The 16,618-nt window shown below is 51.2% G+C and overlaps 1 protein-coding gene across 2 annotated transcripts in view; it reads right to left on the bottom strand.

Annotated features, from left to right (window-relative positions):
* Nucleotides 1–16,618, bottom strand: part of IGSF3 (immunoglobulin superfamily member 3) — a 77,533-nt gene that overhangs the window by 18,910 nt on the left and 42,005 nt on the right. The window contains exons 3-6 of one of the 2 annotated variants that reach the window (XM_021402312.1): nucleotides 10,730–11,140; nucleotides 9,034–9,423; nucleotides 6,952–7,353; nucleotides 4,115–4,519 (exon numbers count right to left, since the gene is read on the bottom strand). In XM_021402312.1, coding sequence (XP_021257987.1) covers nucleotides 4,115–4,519; nucleotides 6,952–7,353; nucleotides 9,034–9,423; nucleotides 10,730–11,140 — 1,608 coding nt within the window. The remainder of the gene's footprint in view (nucleotides 1–4,114; nucleotides 4,520–6,951; nucleotides 7,354–9,033; nucleotides 9,424–10,729; nucleotides 11,141–16,618) is intronic. The other variant, XM_021402322.1, reaches the window with a different exon arrangement.

The following is a 16,618-nucleotide window of genomic DNA, read 5'->3' as shown; positions in this document are numbered from 1 at the left end:
ACAACTGTCCCTGCCACTCCAAGGCCAGCTGAGGAGCCTTCTCCTTCCCTCCCCATGGTAAGTTTCAACCAGACAGCTTCTCGTAAACCAAACTTTATGGAGCAGCCCCTGGAGAGATCCTGGAAGCTAATTAACACTCTAATGAAGAGCCTGACGTCTTGTTTGCTCGATGGCTCCCAGGTCAATCAATCTGTCATAGCCCAGCTTGCGAAAAAGCAGCAAGGAGCCCAGCACCCCGGTGTCTACTAAGTTCTCATCTCCCTTCACTCCTCCCATGTTCATTACTGTCAAAAAACCCAGAAGCAAGAGGACAGATTTATGGAGGTGACTGCAGCTTCTCCCTGTGCGCCAGCCTCAGGATTAGTCACGAAAGGGCCAGCGAAGGGATGACGCCAGGAGGGAGGAACAGGAAGGGCAGAAGATGGGAAAAAGACATCAACTTGCGGGCACGAGGTGGCCGTGCATTTATCAGAGGCTGACTGTCCACACGTAGCTTGCAGTGTGGGGCCAAGAAGGGCTGTGTGAAGCTGTCTGTGGGGAAGGGGACAGAGCAATCCCTGCAGTGATGCCAGCCCAGCTCCCACTAAGGAGCCGCAATCTGACCCCCAGAGCTCTGCCATATCACCCTGCTCTTGCACTGGAGGGGAAAGATAAGTAAAGGAATGCACGCAAGGACAATAGCAATTCAATACACCAGCACAAATCTGCTCAAGCCTTCTTGCCAAAAAGAGTCATACTCAGATGTCCTAGCTTGTCCAGATCACAGCGCAGCCCCCACCACCTACTGTGCTGCCAGGGACCGTCTGCTGCCCTTGTCTGGGTCCCACAGACTGCACAGACGCACACTGCTTGCAAGCAGCCTGCCCAGTCTCGGTTGCTCCATCTCTTTAGACTTGGCAGGGAGAACCAAGATCCGTGAAGGAGCCATGAACTAAGCAAGCGTGCCATTCCTCAGGTCCTCCCTGTCCCCCGCACCTCCCACATCCCTCTTGGGCTCCACAATGCATCACGGTACACATGTTCTCCCAGCAATGCACGAGGAGCTGATAAATGCAAACACTTTCACCTGGATTCAAAAGGAACCACGTGCACCTCATCTTCCTCTAACACCATGGAGTCAGGGAGTGCTCCCATGTCCGGCCCCTCCAAGGATAGGGGTGGGGAACCCTCAGAGGAAGCCCCAGCTTCAGGGGCTGAAAAACCCAGGGTCTGCAGAGCAGGAACATGGAAGCCCCTCAAAAGGATGCAGGTGGGAAGAGATCTTCACCCCTGCACTTGGGGCTTGCTGCAAGCTCAATCCACACTTCTCTGTGTGATCTCCTGCCAGCTTTGGCTTTGGGGAAGCAGCTGGCATGAACTGAGCCAACTTACATTGTTCTTCCCCCTTTGCTGCAACATGAGATCACCAAGAAAGAAACAACAGGCAGCTCAAGAGCTGGAAGGAGAGCACTGCCTTGGAAGGACATGAAACAGCCACAGGCAATCTAGCCAGTCACCACTCTGGTCTAAAATGCTTCCCAGACCCCCAGAAGCAGCCAGGAGAAGTTACAACCCAGCACTCACCCTATGGCAGTGCAACTTGCTCTCCACTGAAAGCACACAGGAGCTGCCTGGGGCAGTGTGCCCTTTTGCCTGACACTGGGAACTGAGCCATGAAAGGGAGAAATACTGGAGCTTCAGGTACTGCTGTTGCTGTTGGTGGGCATCCGTGCACCACCAAGGGACAAACACCACGCCCTCACAATACCTCGTTTTTCTACAAGCTCTGACACATACAGACTGCAACCTCTTCAGGGCTTTTCCTCATGCTGCCAGTTCGTGTAACGGCTTCATGCCCCAAGGACTGGGAACATCACACTCAAAGGCCAACTCTAGCTCCAGATGTCACGCAGGACTCTTCTGCCATTCCACCCACAGACCTTCAGTTCAGAGCTGGGCTCTTGCTGCCATTACCTGCCTTATTCCCTTCCTCCTTCTGAGCTACATGTCTTGTTTCTTCCTGGGAAGAAGAAAGTACTCAAGTGTTTTAAGCTGCATTTCCTCAGTGTTACCTGTTGGCCACCTGATGGAGCAGGTGAAATTCCGTTGCAGCCACGTTAACACGTTCAGAACCGGCACTGCCACTCCCACAGTTATCACTCAGCACGCACAATTGCAAACACTTCCCACTGCCAAGAAGAGATGGCCAAAGTGTTGAAACAGCAAACCAGCACACCAAGAGAAGCTCCAGCACCTAACTCCCTGGAGGACGTTGGACTTCAGAAAGCGAAGAGATTAATGAAGCAATCAGGCAGGCACTGTTTTACCTCTCTCACCTTAACACACTTCAAAGGCAGGCATATATTGATTGCCACTTCTGCACCTGGAACCTGTCAAACTGAAAGGTCACTCTGACAAATAGGGAGCAAAGGTTTTAAGAGAAAACCAGAATCCCAACATTAACTTGCAGTCTGGAAAGACATGCTAGCTCAATTTGCCAAAAGACCTCCAGAGATGCCTTCTTCATTGCATATCCCCTAACAGACCTATGGGGTGAGCTGTCTCCACTAAACTCACTGGTATATGGGTCAAGCCAAGGGTTGGGGCTAGTGGCAAAGGAAAGGAGACACTAGGACAAAAGTTATGTCAGATTAAGGGGATTTCTGGAGCCACAGACTTGGACTGTGACAGCACTCTCAGACACTCCGGGTCCCAAATGACCCCTTCTGAAAAAGAGATAGGGAGAGGTAAGAACCATAGACACCTAGGTCACTTGTTAAGGCATCACTTGATGGTTACTACACCAGTAAAGAGAAACTGCTGCCAGAGCATGGTTTAAATGCCCTCCTGGCCACACTGAGCTATAACACAGAGGCTCTCTTCCTCTCTTTCTCACACACATATGCATGCACAGAGACATGCCAAGAAGAAGCATATTACTCCAGGGACCACCTCCAGTCGCTGCTGTTTCATAGGGAAATAAGCTAAAATGATGAACATCAGAAACGTGACCTTGAGAGCAGCAAAACGTCTCACAAGGCAGGATAATCAAGACAAATCGAAAAGATTAACCCGGAGATGAGGGCAAGGGAGAAGGGAGGGAGGGCAAGGAAGAAAGAAGGTGGAGAGCTCATGAGGGAGCTTGCAGCATCTCCTGACTTTTGCAAAGACATGCTGAGGGTTGGGGAAGGTGGAAGAGTATGAAAAAAGCCACTGAGGGAAGAAAAACAACCCTCAAGCCAGAAGACAAACCCTAGGGAGGAATTCCTCTGCACAAGAACACAAGAGCAGGACTGACAGTGTTACAAAGACCTAAGCCAAGAGTCTTGAAGGTGCAAAAAGCCTCACTTCAAACAGGAACTCCAGCCCTAAGGCCGAGACAGCAGTAAATCATTCAGCTCAGCAGGGTCCCACAGCTACCCTGACCTCATGTCTTGGCAGCCTTCATGGAGAACAGGAGGCACCACCCACCAAGAAGTCAGCAACAAAGCCCACAGAAGGTGCCTAACTCTACTGGCTGCATAGGTTTTCTCATAGGTTTTCTGACTGCCTCTGCCAAGCCAGATCCCTGTTGCCTAGACGGTACACACTCCCCCTGGGCACCCAAGGACTTGGTGACTTCCAGCTGGACAAGGCTCAATTTCTAACAGAGATGAAAGCCAGGCTCTTCAAACACTAGCTGCTTTTGAAGATGTCACCAACAGAGCAAGAGATACAGCCAGTTACTAGGTAAGAGCTGCAAGCACACCACATGTGGTAGGTGTGCACATACAGGCTTTGGTGGAAGCATCACTCTTCTTTGATCCTCTCCTTCTTCCCTCTATGACAGTCTGCTCTGACAAATGGAGGAAGTATTCACAGGAACAGCGCAGAGACTCGACTAAGCCTCACCCACCTCACCTCCCAGAAGAAAACCTTGAGAACAGCACATGAGGAGCAAAGAAAGGACATAGTTCCCACAGGTGGAGAAAGAACTCCAACCACCAAAGAGTCCCACCCAAGTCTTTCCCAAGGGTGTAACATTAGTCGCAGCCACAAGAGGGGTCCATCCTCTGGAAAGATCTCATCAGCACTGGCATGTACCCATCCCATGATGCATCTCCCAGCTGCTGTCCTGTGCATTCTCAGCACTTACCCGGCCGCAGGACCCTGATCTCCAGCAAGTTGGAGGTCCTGTCTGCCAGCCGCGTCCAGCTGCTGTTGTAGTTCTTCCTCCAGAGCTCGGCCACACACTGGTACTTGCCGGCCTCCGTGTCGCTTGCCCTGCTGATGCTCAAGCGCACATTGTTGCTAGACTCAGCCTTCTCGATGGCAGTACGGGTCCGGAAGCCCAGGTACCTGTCGCCCCACTGGACCCCGCCATCGCGTGTGAAGGTGACCAGGTCATGAAACTCGCTGCTGCCTGCTGGCTGGAAGCGCCACGTCACTGACACCGGCACCCAGGATGGATAGTGTGGTTTGATGATGCACTGGAGGTCGAAGGACTCATTGTAGGTTACCCCAGGGGTGCGGGAAATAGCTGTGACAGCAAAGCCAGCCTCTGCAAAAAGAGACAGAACAGGGCCTTGAAGCGCAAGGCTCGATGTTGCATGAGGAACAAGCATGAGAGCACTTGCAGACACCGTGATTCACAGCCATCTCTTGCCAAGGGACCCTTCTTCCACACTTCGGAGTGGTTATAACCTGGCAGAGGTTAAGGAATCCCAGGATGGCAGCAATTTGAATGAGAGAGAAGCTGGTTACTTCTTCACACAGCACATTTTCCATTCTGTTACAGATCACAGCTTTATAATTCTATGATTCCATGATTTATATAGTTATCAGCACACATGAACAACTCCACAAGCCAGTCAACACATTTTTACTTGTCTACTCTCAGTACTTTGTTGGTTAAGGGGAGTTTCAAACCAGCAGCTTATTAATAATTTCAAAATAACAAAAGATAACATATTCCCAGTTGACTGGCTTACATTTTGGGTCAGGGAATTTTTATTGCTCATTTGTTCCGAGCTGGAGAGAAAAAATACTTTCTTTATGTTCTGATACTTCAGCACAGCCTGTAGATATAGCAGGGACCTTGCTCCCTGCCATCAGCTTCTCCTGGAGGGTTCCAATCAGAATCCAGGCAGGCTTGGTATTCCCTCCCTCCCTCACCTTGCTTGCCCTCTCCTTCCCATCAGCTGGGGACTGAAATCCCTTTCTAGGCACTTGAGAGCCTCCGAAGTCCAAGGACATGTGGTCTCACCTGAAAGCACATCTCTCTTCTGGCTGTTGCTTCAGAACCACGGAGTATCTAGATTTATGGATTTGAACATCATCTGTGCTGGTTCAGCTAAAGAGTTTTTTATCCTGGCAGACTGGCAAGCGATTAGATCTTAACTTGAAATGTGAGTGTCACTAAACTTACTGCATTTTTTTACTAGCATTTTTTGGAAGCAATAAAACTCTCTTATTCTTTCTTAGCACCTTCCATTTGAGTTTCTCAAGACACTTCACAAGCATTAATCTGAACAGAAAATATCAGATTCAGCAGTAGCAAAACACTATTTGGTATTTTCATCACTAAATCTTACTGAGCTACTTCAGCTTTGTTAGTTATAGAATGAAGACCTAGGAACTTAAAACTTGGCAGGACATACTCAACAGTCAGAAATTTCTCTGGGGCTAGGGATGGAGGTAGAGGGACAACTGCCTTCCAATCCCATCTTTTGGAACTGCTGGGCAGTTTCCAGCATCTTAAATTTTAGCACGACTAAAAGTGGTACATTTTAAAATCTCAACTTCATCTACTCATTGTTTCACCCCCATAAACCTTCACAAGTTGCAGAATAAAGAGAATGGCCAACACATGGACATATAGCAGGCCAAATGCCACTGACCCCAAGACAAAGATACTGTTGAAGCCAGCTGAGAACCTGCCTTGAGTTCTTCACAAAGTAATGCCCCTAACTGCTTTTGGATGCTTTACAGCAATGCTTTCTAGTTCTAGACAGAACAGCCTCTGAAAGAAGGTCAAAAGCAAAGGGGAGGAAAGGAGAAAAAAAGCAAGATTTTAATCAGAGTATGATATGACTTTAAAGTCTGGTCTCTCATACACCGTGCCAAAACTTAAGATTAATACTGTCAAGAAAAAAAAAATTAAATTGTATCTTGACTTTTCAATAGCATGCTCCAATTGTTTATAGCTCTGGCATTCTGTAAATCAGTGGCCTTGCAGGAATAGTCATCAGTTCTTCAGTCTCCTGCAGAACTCTTTGGGAACCGATCCAGGACTTGATATAGGAAGACCTGAGCGGGACCCAAGTAATACAGTCTATGAATGTCCTACCTATTCTCCCCTACCCTGATGTCGTTTGTGTTTGAAACAGAGGAGCTCTTTGGCAGAGCAGAGTACCAGACACAATGACCACGGCTTCTAATCTGGCTTGGCCTCAAGCAATGGTGCAGTCCTGGGCCAGCTGCTCAGGGCCTCCCAGCAGAGGCAGCGAAGACCGGTCCCGATACATGGCTCCTGAGGGCTTCTGATGCTGTTGGAGATGCTCGTGATTCCTGGTGGGTGGGCCAAGAGACACCTGGTGTTTTCTTCTCCTGGTCTAGGGAGCTGAGCTGAGGTTTGCCCAGGGCATGCAAAGTGCTTTTGATGCCCATGGGTCATGGATGGAGCACCACCGCCTCACTTCCAACAGCCCAGCTCCCAGGCTGGTGCCCCTTTTCAGCATGCATCACAGCATGGACAGTCTATTTCCTTGGAAGGATAACAGCCACTTTGCTTTCCTCAGCCACCCCCTGCTTTGTCCCTGCACAGCTACCCCTCATATTTTGCCTTCAAACACCACAGGACATGCAGAGGTTTTGCACCAACCTATCCAGAAGCTGCAGGCGGGCAGCCAGTGCCTCCATTTCACTGGCAGTGGGGGTGGGCCAGGCTCCCAGGGGGCACAGCCCCACCACCCTCACATCTTGAGTACTCACCAAGAGCAGTGATGGTCACTGGGGTGCCAGCATGCCGCTCCCCAGCTATCTGCCACTCCCCATCCAGTGTCCGCATCCACTCAGCCACCCGGCACTCGTAGTGGCCTTCATCTGCCCTGACGCTGTTGAAGATCTCCAGGGTGAAGGAGCCGGGCCGGACCTGCTCCATCTGGATGCCACCGTAGCTACTGCGCTCAGCGTATAACGGGCCAGGCTGCAGCGTGCCATCTCGATCCAGGCGCACGATTTCACTTCGCCGGTTCTGCTTGTCCACCAGCTGCCAGGCGATGGAGAGGCGGCTTTGGGGCCCCACATTTGAGCGCACATTGCAGCCAAAGCGCAGGCTTTCCCCCTCCAAGACATTGCTGGCGTTGTTGATAATCTCCAAGGAGATGCTGGTCTCTAAAGAGAGAAACGCATACACACAGGGGAGATGATACACACTTGCCACTTCTCAGTCTGCAAGAAGGACGCTGCCAGCCAGGGAGGTGTTCTACCAGGTGCAGGAAACTGCCCACACATTTGGGTCCAGGCACGTCTTAAGCTCAAGCGTGACCACATCCAAAACCAGCTTGTGGGCAGCGAGCTGCTCCTGGAGACTTGCACACTCAAAGCAGGTGTCGGCCAAAGCTGGGGAAAATCTCTGCCTATGGCTCAGGAGGCATTGCCACGTTTTCTGGTCGCAGGTCCAGGCTGGGGTCTCAGCAAAGCTTGAGGGAATTTGTGTCGCTACAACATGTAGGGCATGCAACTGTCTCTGCAAAAAAAAAAAAGCTTCCAGCTCCCTGGGCCTTTCAGTTGGTGTCAATCTGATCAGCATCTTGCCACATCCATTTCTGCACCACCTTTTGGGAGAAGCTGTCGCAAGCTCGCATCACTACCAACGCTAGAGGTAGCTATCAATGTTTAGCGACATCAAAAACACTGGTATCCTGAGCTTCCCAGAGATGTGAGGCTTTATGGCTAGTTTTTCAGAGATACTGAGTGCTGGTTACTCCTGTCGTCTTCTGTTGGAGTTATGGACACTTAGCACCCTTGAAAAAATCACCACATTTGTTCCTAGCGCTGGTGTCTTAAGAAATCTCAGCAATTATAGCTGTCTGAAAGGTGGCTTTGCCTCTAAGTACTGTATTTTAGACAATTGTCCAGCGTGAGATTTCTAACTAGAGTAATTTTCAAAGCCAAACAAATGAGACCAAAAAATGGTAAGAGAGAAAATAATGAGAATTTCTTTTGGAGAAGTGAGGAGAAAAAAAGCTAGAGGAAAGGGCTGCACTCTGCTATAATCCTAAGTGACAGGAGGCAAACATTGCTGTAAAATCTTCTCTCAGGCTCCTTCAGCCTGTTTGGTCAACCTCCTGGACAGGGTAACCTGGGCAACACTTGCCTGGTTTGCCATGCCAAGGCTACCTGCATTGGAGAGACTAAATCAAGTCAGTTGACCCTCTTCTCTCACTCTGCTATATACCTTATCTATCGCATCTGCCTGATAAAGACAAAAGGCACATAGGTGAGCCTCCATCAGGGCTGTTTTCACCAAGGTTGGCAGACACACAGCAACCACAACAGGGCTCCATGCTGAAGAGCAAAGGAAGGAGGTGAATCCTGGTTTCTCCCAGGGTAGGGCAAAACCTGATTACCCCGTACAACAGCCAAACAACAGCCAGTAAACAGTCTGCAGGAGCGCACCATCAATTCGAATAAAGCAGGAACAAGGCTGCTGTTACACCTGCTGAATGCTTCAGAGCAGCCGGCTCCCCGCAGGGCAATGCAAGGGGATAGGTGCAAGTCACATGCACTTTCAGCTCATGGTTGAAACTACCAGGTTGGGGTAATTACAGAGGTGGGGAGCATGTTTCCTCACGTATGAACCCGAGCAGCACATATCCTCCTTGCTTTACTGTCCCCTTCCCCAGAAAAAAGCCTTGCCAATTGCCTCCACAGCATGCAAACTCTTACCCTCCCCCTTCCCCTGCTGAAGTCTAATTTGGGCTGGACACACCATGGCCTCACCAGCTGGCTGCGCAGCAGAGCAGGGCCCTTGGCAGCGTCCTGGGAGAGGGTGGCGAGGTCCCTACTTACTGAGCGGCAGGACAGTGATGGGGATGTTCTTTGGCCGTTTGCTCTCCTTGTCAATGAAGTCCCCTGTCACAGTCTTCTCCCGCTCAGTCACCCGGCAGTTGTACTTGCCGCTGTCCTCAAGGCGGAGGCGATAGATCTTCAGTACAAAAACATTGTCGCTTTCTTTGGCTACCTTGAGCTGGCCCAGAGCCTCACGCTGGGCAAACTCGTTGTTGAGCACCGGCACAGCGTTGGGCCCCAGATTGGCAATGAGGGAACTGTTGAAGGCCCAGGAGATGGAGAAGTACCGGTCAGGGATGTTCTGCGCCTCCAGGATGCACCGAAACTCCACCGGCTCGCCCACAATGTACATCCGCTTTTCCGTCTCCAGCCTGACGCTGAACTCCTTATCTGGGAAGAGACAGAGTAGCTCATGTCAGCTTGGCAAAGGTAACCTGGGGAACCAGCACACATCAGGTGAGGTGGCTGCAACTTACTGCGTCCCTGTGTGGTCACCGCCCCTTGGACACGTGCACTCACAAGACGGAAGGCCAAGTGGCTTGCTTAAGGTGCGAGAGGCAGCTTGCTGCTCAGCAGCCAAAAGTTGCAAGGCCTCCCCAGCCAAAGCACCTTTTTCCCAGCCCTTCCTCCTGGGAGCAAGCTCTGTTGTCAGGCCAGATATCCAGTGGCACTGAGGGACGTGCTCTGCAGCCTGGTTCTGCTTGTACCCTGCTCACCAGCTCAGCTGGGGCCAAAAGGCAGGGCCTTTGGGGGATATCAGAGAGGAAAAACAGCTCATCCAGGTTTTTAGATCCTTGGCAGGAACCTGTGCTGCTGGCTGTGGAAGGATTTTGACTTGCAAATGGACCTCAGGGAATACAGAAGCATTTTATTTTCTGCTCTGTCACTCCTATCTCCTCACTTCCCAAAATTCTCATTGCCTGTGCTAGCACCAAGTGACCAAGGTATATGCTTCAGCTCCCGTTTCAACCCAGATCACTGACTGTTATCAGGCAACAGGGTCTGCCATCAAGTCTCCTTACTGCCTCAGCCTTCCCTGGTTGCTATTTGCTGGCATCCTCCCTGCCCTTCACCCTGACAGCTCCTCTCAAGCAAGGTCATGTGGCAGAGGAGGGCGCCCGGGCTGAGGCAGCCACATGCACCTCCAAGGGCCATGCAGAGGACCTGTCAGGATGGCCAGGCACAAAGAGAAGGGCCCCCCTCCTTACCCCAAAACATGGCTTTGTGCTGCCCTGCACCAGAAGCAGCAGGAAAAAAGGGGAGAGTCTGTGGAAGAAGATGCCACTGGTCCAGGTCTCAGTGGTGGTGGCAGAAGTGGGCCTACCCCAGTCCTGCTTGGGTTACCAGCAATGAGGGACGTCAGCAACCCCTTCAGGAGCAGCTGCCGTCCATGGGTGCACCCAAGTGACCGCTGGGCTTATCTCAGGAGACCACAAATCCCACCATACAGTCAACAGAGAACCACAGTCCGAGGCAGCAAAGTCCCAGACCACGCATGGATTTGCAGGGCTTGCTCTGCCTCCACCGTTAAGTGTGACTCAGACCAAGGAGAGCTCTGCAGCTGGCCCCGCAGATGCGTTTGTTTTGCCAGTAACAGCAAGCTGAAAGGGAACCTAACAACACACAGCATATTTTCCACCTCCTCTGCTCTCTCCCACCACCCAGCCAAGCAAGAAAAGAGGGAGGAGACACTGACCGGTGGCTTGCACGTTGACGATGGTGCCCTGAGAACGCTTGCGGGTCATGGCATACCAAGAATTGTCTGGGTCCTGGATCCACTCAGCAGCTTCACAGTAAAACTCGCCTTGGTCTGAAGGGTGGAGGTTGTAGATTGTGAGCTTCGAAGTGGTCTCCCCCACCTTGTCCAAGCGCACATCCCCCGTGGCATGCCGCTGGGCATAGGTGCCCCCAGCCCGCAGGACAAAGTCACGGCTAAGGGAGATGATCTCCACGGGCGCCTCGCCGCCCCGCTGCCGGTACCAGGCGATGGAGACGTGGCTGTGCTGGGCAGTGCTCTTAGATACCTCACACTTCAGCTCCAGAGAGTCGCGCTCCACTCTGTGCAGCGTCTGCGGGACCGCGGTCACTCGTAGTGAGTCTGGGATCACTGCAGCAAAGGAGCAGAGCGTTAGGGTTAGGGATGCTGAAATGCAGACCGAGGGGAAGGACTACAACCTAGATGCATTAAAGGAGAGGTTTCTTTTCACGATTGTAATTAATCATGAACAAAGCCCGTCCTTCCCAACCCCCTCCCTACCCACATCCTTCAGCCACTCCAATGCCCCCAATGGCTCTTCTTCCCTTAGTCACCCTTTGGCCAAACTAAACATATTTAGCTCCTTTAATCTTCCCTCATAAAAGAAGTCAGGAGATGCAATTCCCCTCTCCTTTGTTTATATCCTTTCACATCTTAATGACCCCCTCAGGCCAAGCAAAAGGGTTTCTGCATTCGGAGGAAACTGGCTCCAGTGAGGGCAGCAACCCAATTCGACACAGACACAGCAAGGCACTGACTAACAAAACCACGGGCCAGGCTTCACGTTGATTAACAGGCAAAAAGGAAGAAAAAGCCAGGAGCCCAGCCTGAGAGGAGCCTGAGCACATGGGGAACAACTACTGCCGTGAAGTCAGTGGGTCACACAACCACCAGGACGGGACACAAAGCGCTAACACGGACGTGGTATGGGACAGAAAGCCTCATCATGTCTTCTCAGTGGCGGTTTCAGAGGTGGACACATCAGTGCAAGCTGAGGCCAGGAGGCATCCCATCCCAGCTGTGCCTGCACGGCTGACCTCTGGATGCAGGCAGTGATGTCTGGAGAGAAGGGGACACATTACCAGCAGACAGGCTTTCTTAGAAGGAAGTATTTCCAATCCTCGCTGTCTCAAGAAATACCACACAGAAAGAGCAAGGCAAGCCTTCCCCTCAAGTCTGCAGACACGGCAGCACCAGCGAACCTGTCAGTGCCACGTGTGCCCACGGTTCCACCACACACTAGGGGAATATCATTAACACATCTCAGCTCAGTTTCATTGACAACACTGGAAGATCTGACAAAATTGGTTACGTTGCCAAAAGCTGCATCTGCTTCATTCAGACACTGCTACAGAAAGCAATCAGTTGCCATGAAGACAACCGCTGGCGTTATTTATGGCAGCAAAATCAAAGAGAGGGAAGAAAAAAGCCACAAGATGGAGTAAACAAGAGGAAAATCTTTACTTGTCCAGTCCAGCCCAGAGCATTTGCTTTGACCAAGTGCGTATTTCCCAAGGAATTTACTGCCCCAGCAGTGCAGGGCTGGCAGCTAGCAGCCAAACTCACCAGCTCACTGTGTCTGCACGGAAGACTTCAATCTCTCATTTCAAACCTTTCTGAATAATTTTCAGAGCAGCACAGCTCCCTTCTGTTTGCCCTCCAGCTACGGACTCTTATAACTTTTCTTAGATTGTTTAAATAAATTAAATCTGATCACCATCATCTCTCTGGAGTTACTTTCCCACTGAGCTGCTTCAAAGGCAGAGCTCCCTGCTACATCTGCCTCCTTGAACGATGGGTGAAAGAAATGCTCTGCCCATCCTCCTTCCCTTGATTTGAGAGCCCTGCAAGTGTCAACGAGAGGAAGCCTCTTCCATGCGCACAGCCCATGGCTCCTGTGGTGGGAAGGGAAAAGTGGAGGACCACAGCCACGTCTTGCTCCCCAGGCTGTTTACAGGCTGACACAGGCACTGCTGTGCCAACTGGATTCCGTACTTCCAGGTCATAACCTGGTGGGAGGGTTATCATCTTTCACATCATAATTATTGCAAAACGCATTCCTGGAGAAGAACCCGGCGTGCGGCTCCGTCTCTCTGCTCCCCGCTCTCCTGCCCCATGCTTTCCCCAGCGCACAGCCTGGCCCCTAGCCCACCCCTCACTGCTGTCAGGAGTCAGCAGGGTAATAAATACAGCGTCTCCTATTAGCCCTGAGCCACCAGTTGCAGCAGAGGGGTTGTGCACAACCCCCGAATTTGAATTGCTGCTGCAATATCAGATGTCAATATTGCCACTAGAGGGTGTCAGGGACCCAGCCAGGGACAGAGCCAGTGCCCTGCTGCCAGGAGGAACAGGAGGAAGGAGCCCAGCAGTGCTCCCCGCTCCCCTCTTCCCAGGGATGCCCACGAGCATCCATCCACTGCATGCATGAGCTGCAGTCAAACCCAATTCAAACACACACACCTCAATAAGGCACAAGTGAGGAGCACCCAAGAACTATGCAGAAGTACTGGCAGATTGGAAACGAAGGTGTTTGCTTTAGGATAAAGAACTGGCTTACAGTGTTCACGAGCACAGACTGGAGTTCTCTGGTCTGGACACCCTACACACCTCAAGCTCTCTAATACATTTTCCTCCAAACCAGCCCCAGTTCCTGAACTCTACCTCAAAAGGACAAAGAAAACCGAGATGCCTCCCCTTTCCCCTGGCTGGCTCTGGTTTGTTCTTGGCCATCCAAAACCCCAATACATCACAAGCAGCAGGCGGCATAGCTGTTCTGTGCTAGCCACTAATCAGAGAGCTACCAACATCTCATGTGCTCCCAGGCAAGGCAGCGAACCTGGCTGGGATGCCATTTCCTTGTTAAGTGATGCACAAGGAGCAACAGGCTGGGTGCCAGAGGCTCGGGCTAGTAACAATCGCTCACTTCCATGGCAGCCTTACACTGCAGGCTCCTCAGGAGTAAAGCCACTTAGGGAGGGCAGGCAGCACAGCAGGGCCATCTTGAAGGCAAAGCAAATCCCCACCAACCTCGTCATCCCTTGGGTTTCATTCTTCCTTTTACCCTCCAATAGGCTTCAGAGGCACTGCATGGTGCTACTTTGTGTCCCCAACTGCCCAGTTCCAACCTTCTGGATAGAGCTAAGCTTGCCAAGTGTCAAGTGTGAACTATTTAGGAAGAACAAATACGTGCACTCTCTACTCCAAGGGAGCTGCTTTTGGCTGAGAAATATTGCTCTGGATTTTAACGAGAATTAGTGGAAGAGTTATGTCTCCATCTGCCCTGTGACATCTTGCTGCCCCACAGGGATCCCAGCTCAGTGCCACCAACCCCCTTCCCCATCCCTCTGGTTGTGTTTGCAAGACAAGCTGCTCAAGACAAAGCATGGTGCCAACACCACTGGTTCGGAGCTGTTCAGCCTGGAGAAGAGAAGGCTCTGAGGAGACCTGAGAGCAGCTTTCCAGTATCTAAAAGAGGGGCTGTAAGAAGGAAGGGGACAGACTCTTTAGCAGGGTCTGTTGTGATACGACAAAGGGAAATGGTTTCAAACTGCAACAGGGAAGATTTAGACTGGACATAAGAAAGATGTTTTTTACAGTAAGGGTGCCGAGACATAGGAACAGGCTGCCCAGAGAGGTGGTGGATGCCCCGTCCCTGGAGACACCTAAGGTCAGGCTAGACAGGGCTCTGAGCACCTGATGGAACCGTAGCTGTCCCTGTTCATTGCAGGGGTGTTGGACTGGATGGCCCTTAAGGGTCCCTTCCACCTCAAATGATTGTGGTAATATTATTCAAAAAGGACAGGGCCCCACCACCCAAGCTGCCCTGAGGCAGCTGAAAGTGCCCTGATTTCCATTCCTTATGGGAACTGAATACGTGCGTGTGTGTGCAGCAGCAGGAAGGGGTGGCGATAAGGCTGAAGAGATACCTAGATTAGCAGGGTAATCCTCTCCAGCCCTCATTCCTGGCAATTAGCTGCACATGCCACTGATCCATACCTGCTGCAGCACACCAAGCACCTCCTACCTGGAATGCCTTCAGAGGAAAACATCCTACGATATGCTGCAAAAGCAAGAAGACCCCCAAATGTCAGCTCTGCAGGTGGACAAAACTGAGCAGATCGTGCCACTTACGATACCTTCCACTCACCTTATTCTCAAATCCCACCTATAAACCCCTGGCACCTTCAGCAGAGAGCAGAGGGAGCATGAAAAATAGCCTCCATGCAAAACTTGTCCTTTTCCTCACCTAGCAGCACATAGCAATAGGTTCCTGGTGCCACGACAAAAATTCACAAGGGCCAACAGCCTGCTTGGGGTGGAGATTACCTTTCTCCAGCAAAGCCCAACCTGCACTGTCTTGTCTGAGAAGCAGGGATTGGTAAAGGCAGCTTGAAATAAAAGGCAGCTGAAAGAATATTGATTTTTAAGACTCTTTTTTAAAAAGAAGTTACGCACCTTCAAAAATTACTTGGTGAATTCCCTTCAGGATCCTCACAGGGCAGGCTGAGTTTGTGTTGTGGTACAAAGAAAAGTGGTCAGAACACATCTGTAATCCTAGTGTGAACGTTTAAGATTCACTTCGAATAAGAAGTCCAACTGGAGTCACTTTTAGTTGCTCCACAACCAAGAAATCCATGGTGAAACACTGCAACTGTGTGCAATTATACCACTGCAGCACTCGGCAAGGAAAGTGGGAAAGCAACAAACCAGCACACCCACAGCTCCCTAAAGGGCAGCCTGCTACCAATCCGGCCGCAAGCAGAGGCTAACGGGGAACTGAAGAGTTAAGTAAGTGAGATGGCACGGCAGTTGTTTCACAGCAGCAGCAATAAATCCCCAGATTACAATAGTAGCCTTGTTTGTACATTAATGACTGGCTGGAGTGATTACAGTGACAGAAACGCGTTTCCCAAAGCAGCCAGACAAGTTCAGACAGACAGCAGGAAAGGGCACAGAAGACAAGAAAGTAGAAGAAAGGGGAGAAAAGAATCAGATGGAGGACACGTGAACTGCAAATGAGCTCAGCTTTCTGACTCAGGGCCTGAACTTCTCCCTTGTGCTTCAGGGCCTGTTAGTCACACCCACCCTGCCCCATGCTGCCCATTACTCGCACTTCTCCTTGTTCTGCTCCAGAATGTGCCTCCCTGCTGCAGCCCATGCCCCACCAGCAGCACGTTCCCTGCCAGCACGCCCTATATGCCACACATTAGAATGCACCCACACATCCTGAAGAAGCATTCAACTGCACCATCCTGAGCCCCAAGTGAATTGGTGGGGAACGGTGCTCCTCTGAGTTGTTGGTTCCCTTTCCCTCAGCTGGTCCTGATGCAGGGGTGGGTGCCCCTGTTTTGCCATGCCCTGCAGCTCCTCTGCTCTCAGCCAAAGTAGCAAGGGGCAGGCTCCTGCCAGCCAGTCCTGAAGCACCCTGAAGAGCATCTGGTTATTAGGATGGCTAATTGAGGTGGAGAAGTTCAAGTGGCTTCATTAAAAGAAAACAGAACGGAGAAGGCAGAAAGGAGTGGCGTGTGAAAGGGGGAGGCGGTACCCAGCAGGGAAAGTCATCATTTCTACAGTAAGCAAAAATGAGCAGGAGCAACAGCAGAGCCAGCCCTGAAGACAGGGATGCTCAGGACACAGAAGTTTCCAAAGAGCCCAAGCATGTAGCAGAGACAGAGAGCAAGGACGGAAACCTCCAACTCCTCAAATGTGCACACTTTTTTTGCAGTCCTGTTCCATGGATGCAGTGCTGCAGGAGTGGAAGCAGTGACCTCCCGCAGTGAGTCGAGGTGACTCAGCTCCCAAATCCTTCTTCCAGAACTCACCCCGATG

This window comes from Numida meleagris, chromosome 1, assembly GCF_002078875.1.
Source record: "Numida meleagris isolate 19003 breed g44 Domestic line chromosome 1, NumMel1.0, whole genome shotgun sequence".
NCBI classification, from domain to species: Eukaryota; Metazoa; Chordata; class Aves; order Galliformes; family Numididae; genus Numida; species Numida meleagris.
The sequence above is the reverse complement of the archived record's forward strand: the minus strand, read 5'-3'. Positions and strand labels throughout refer to the sequence as shown.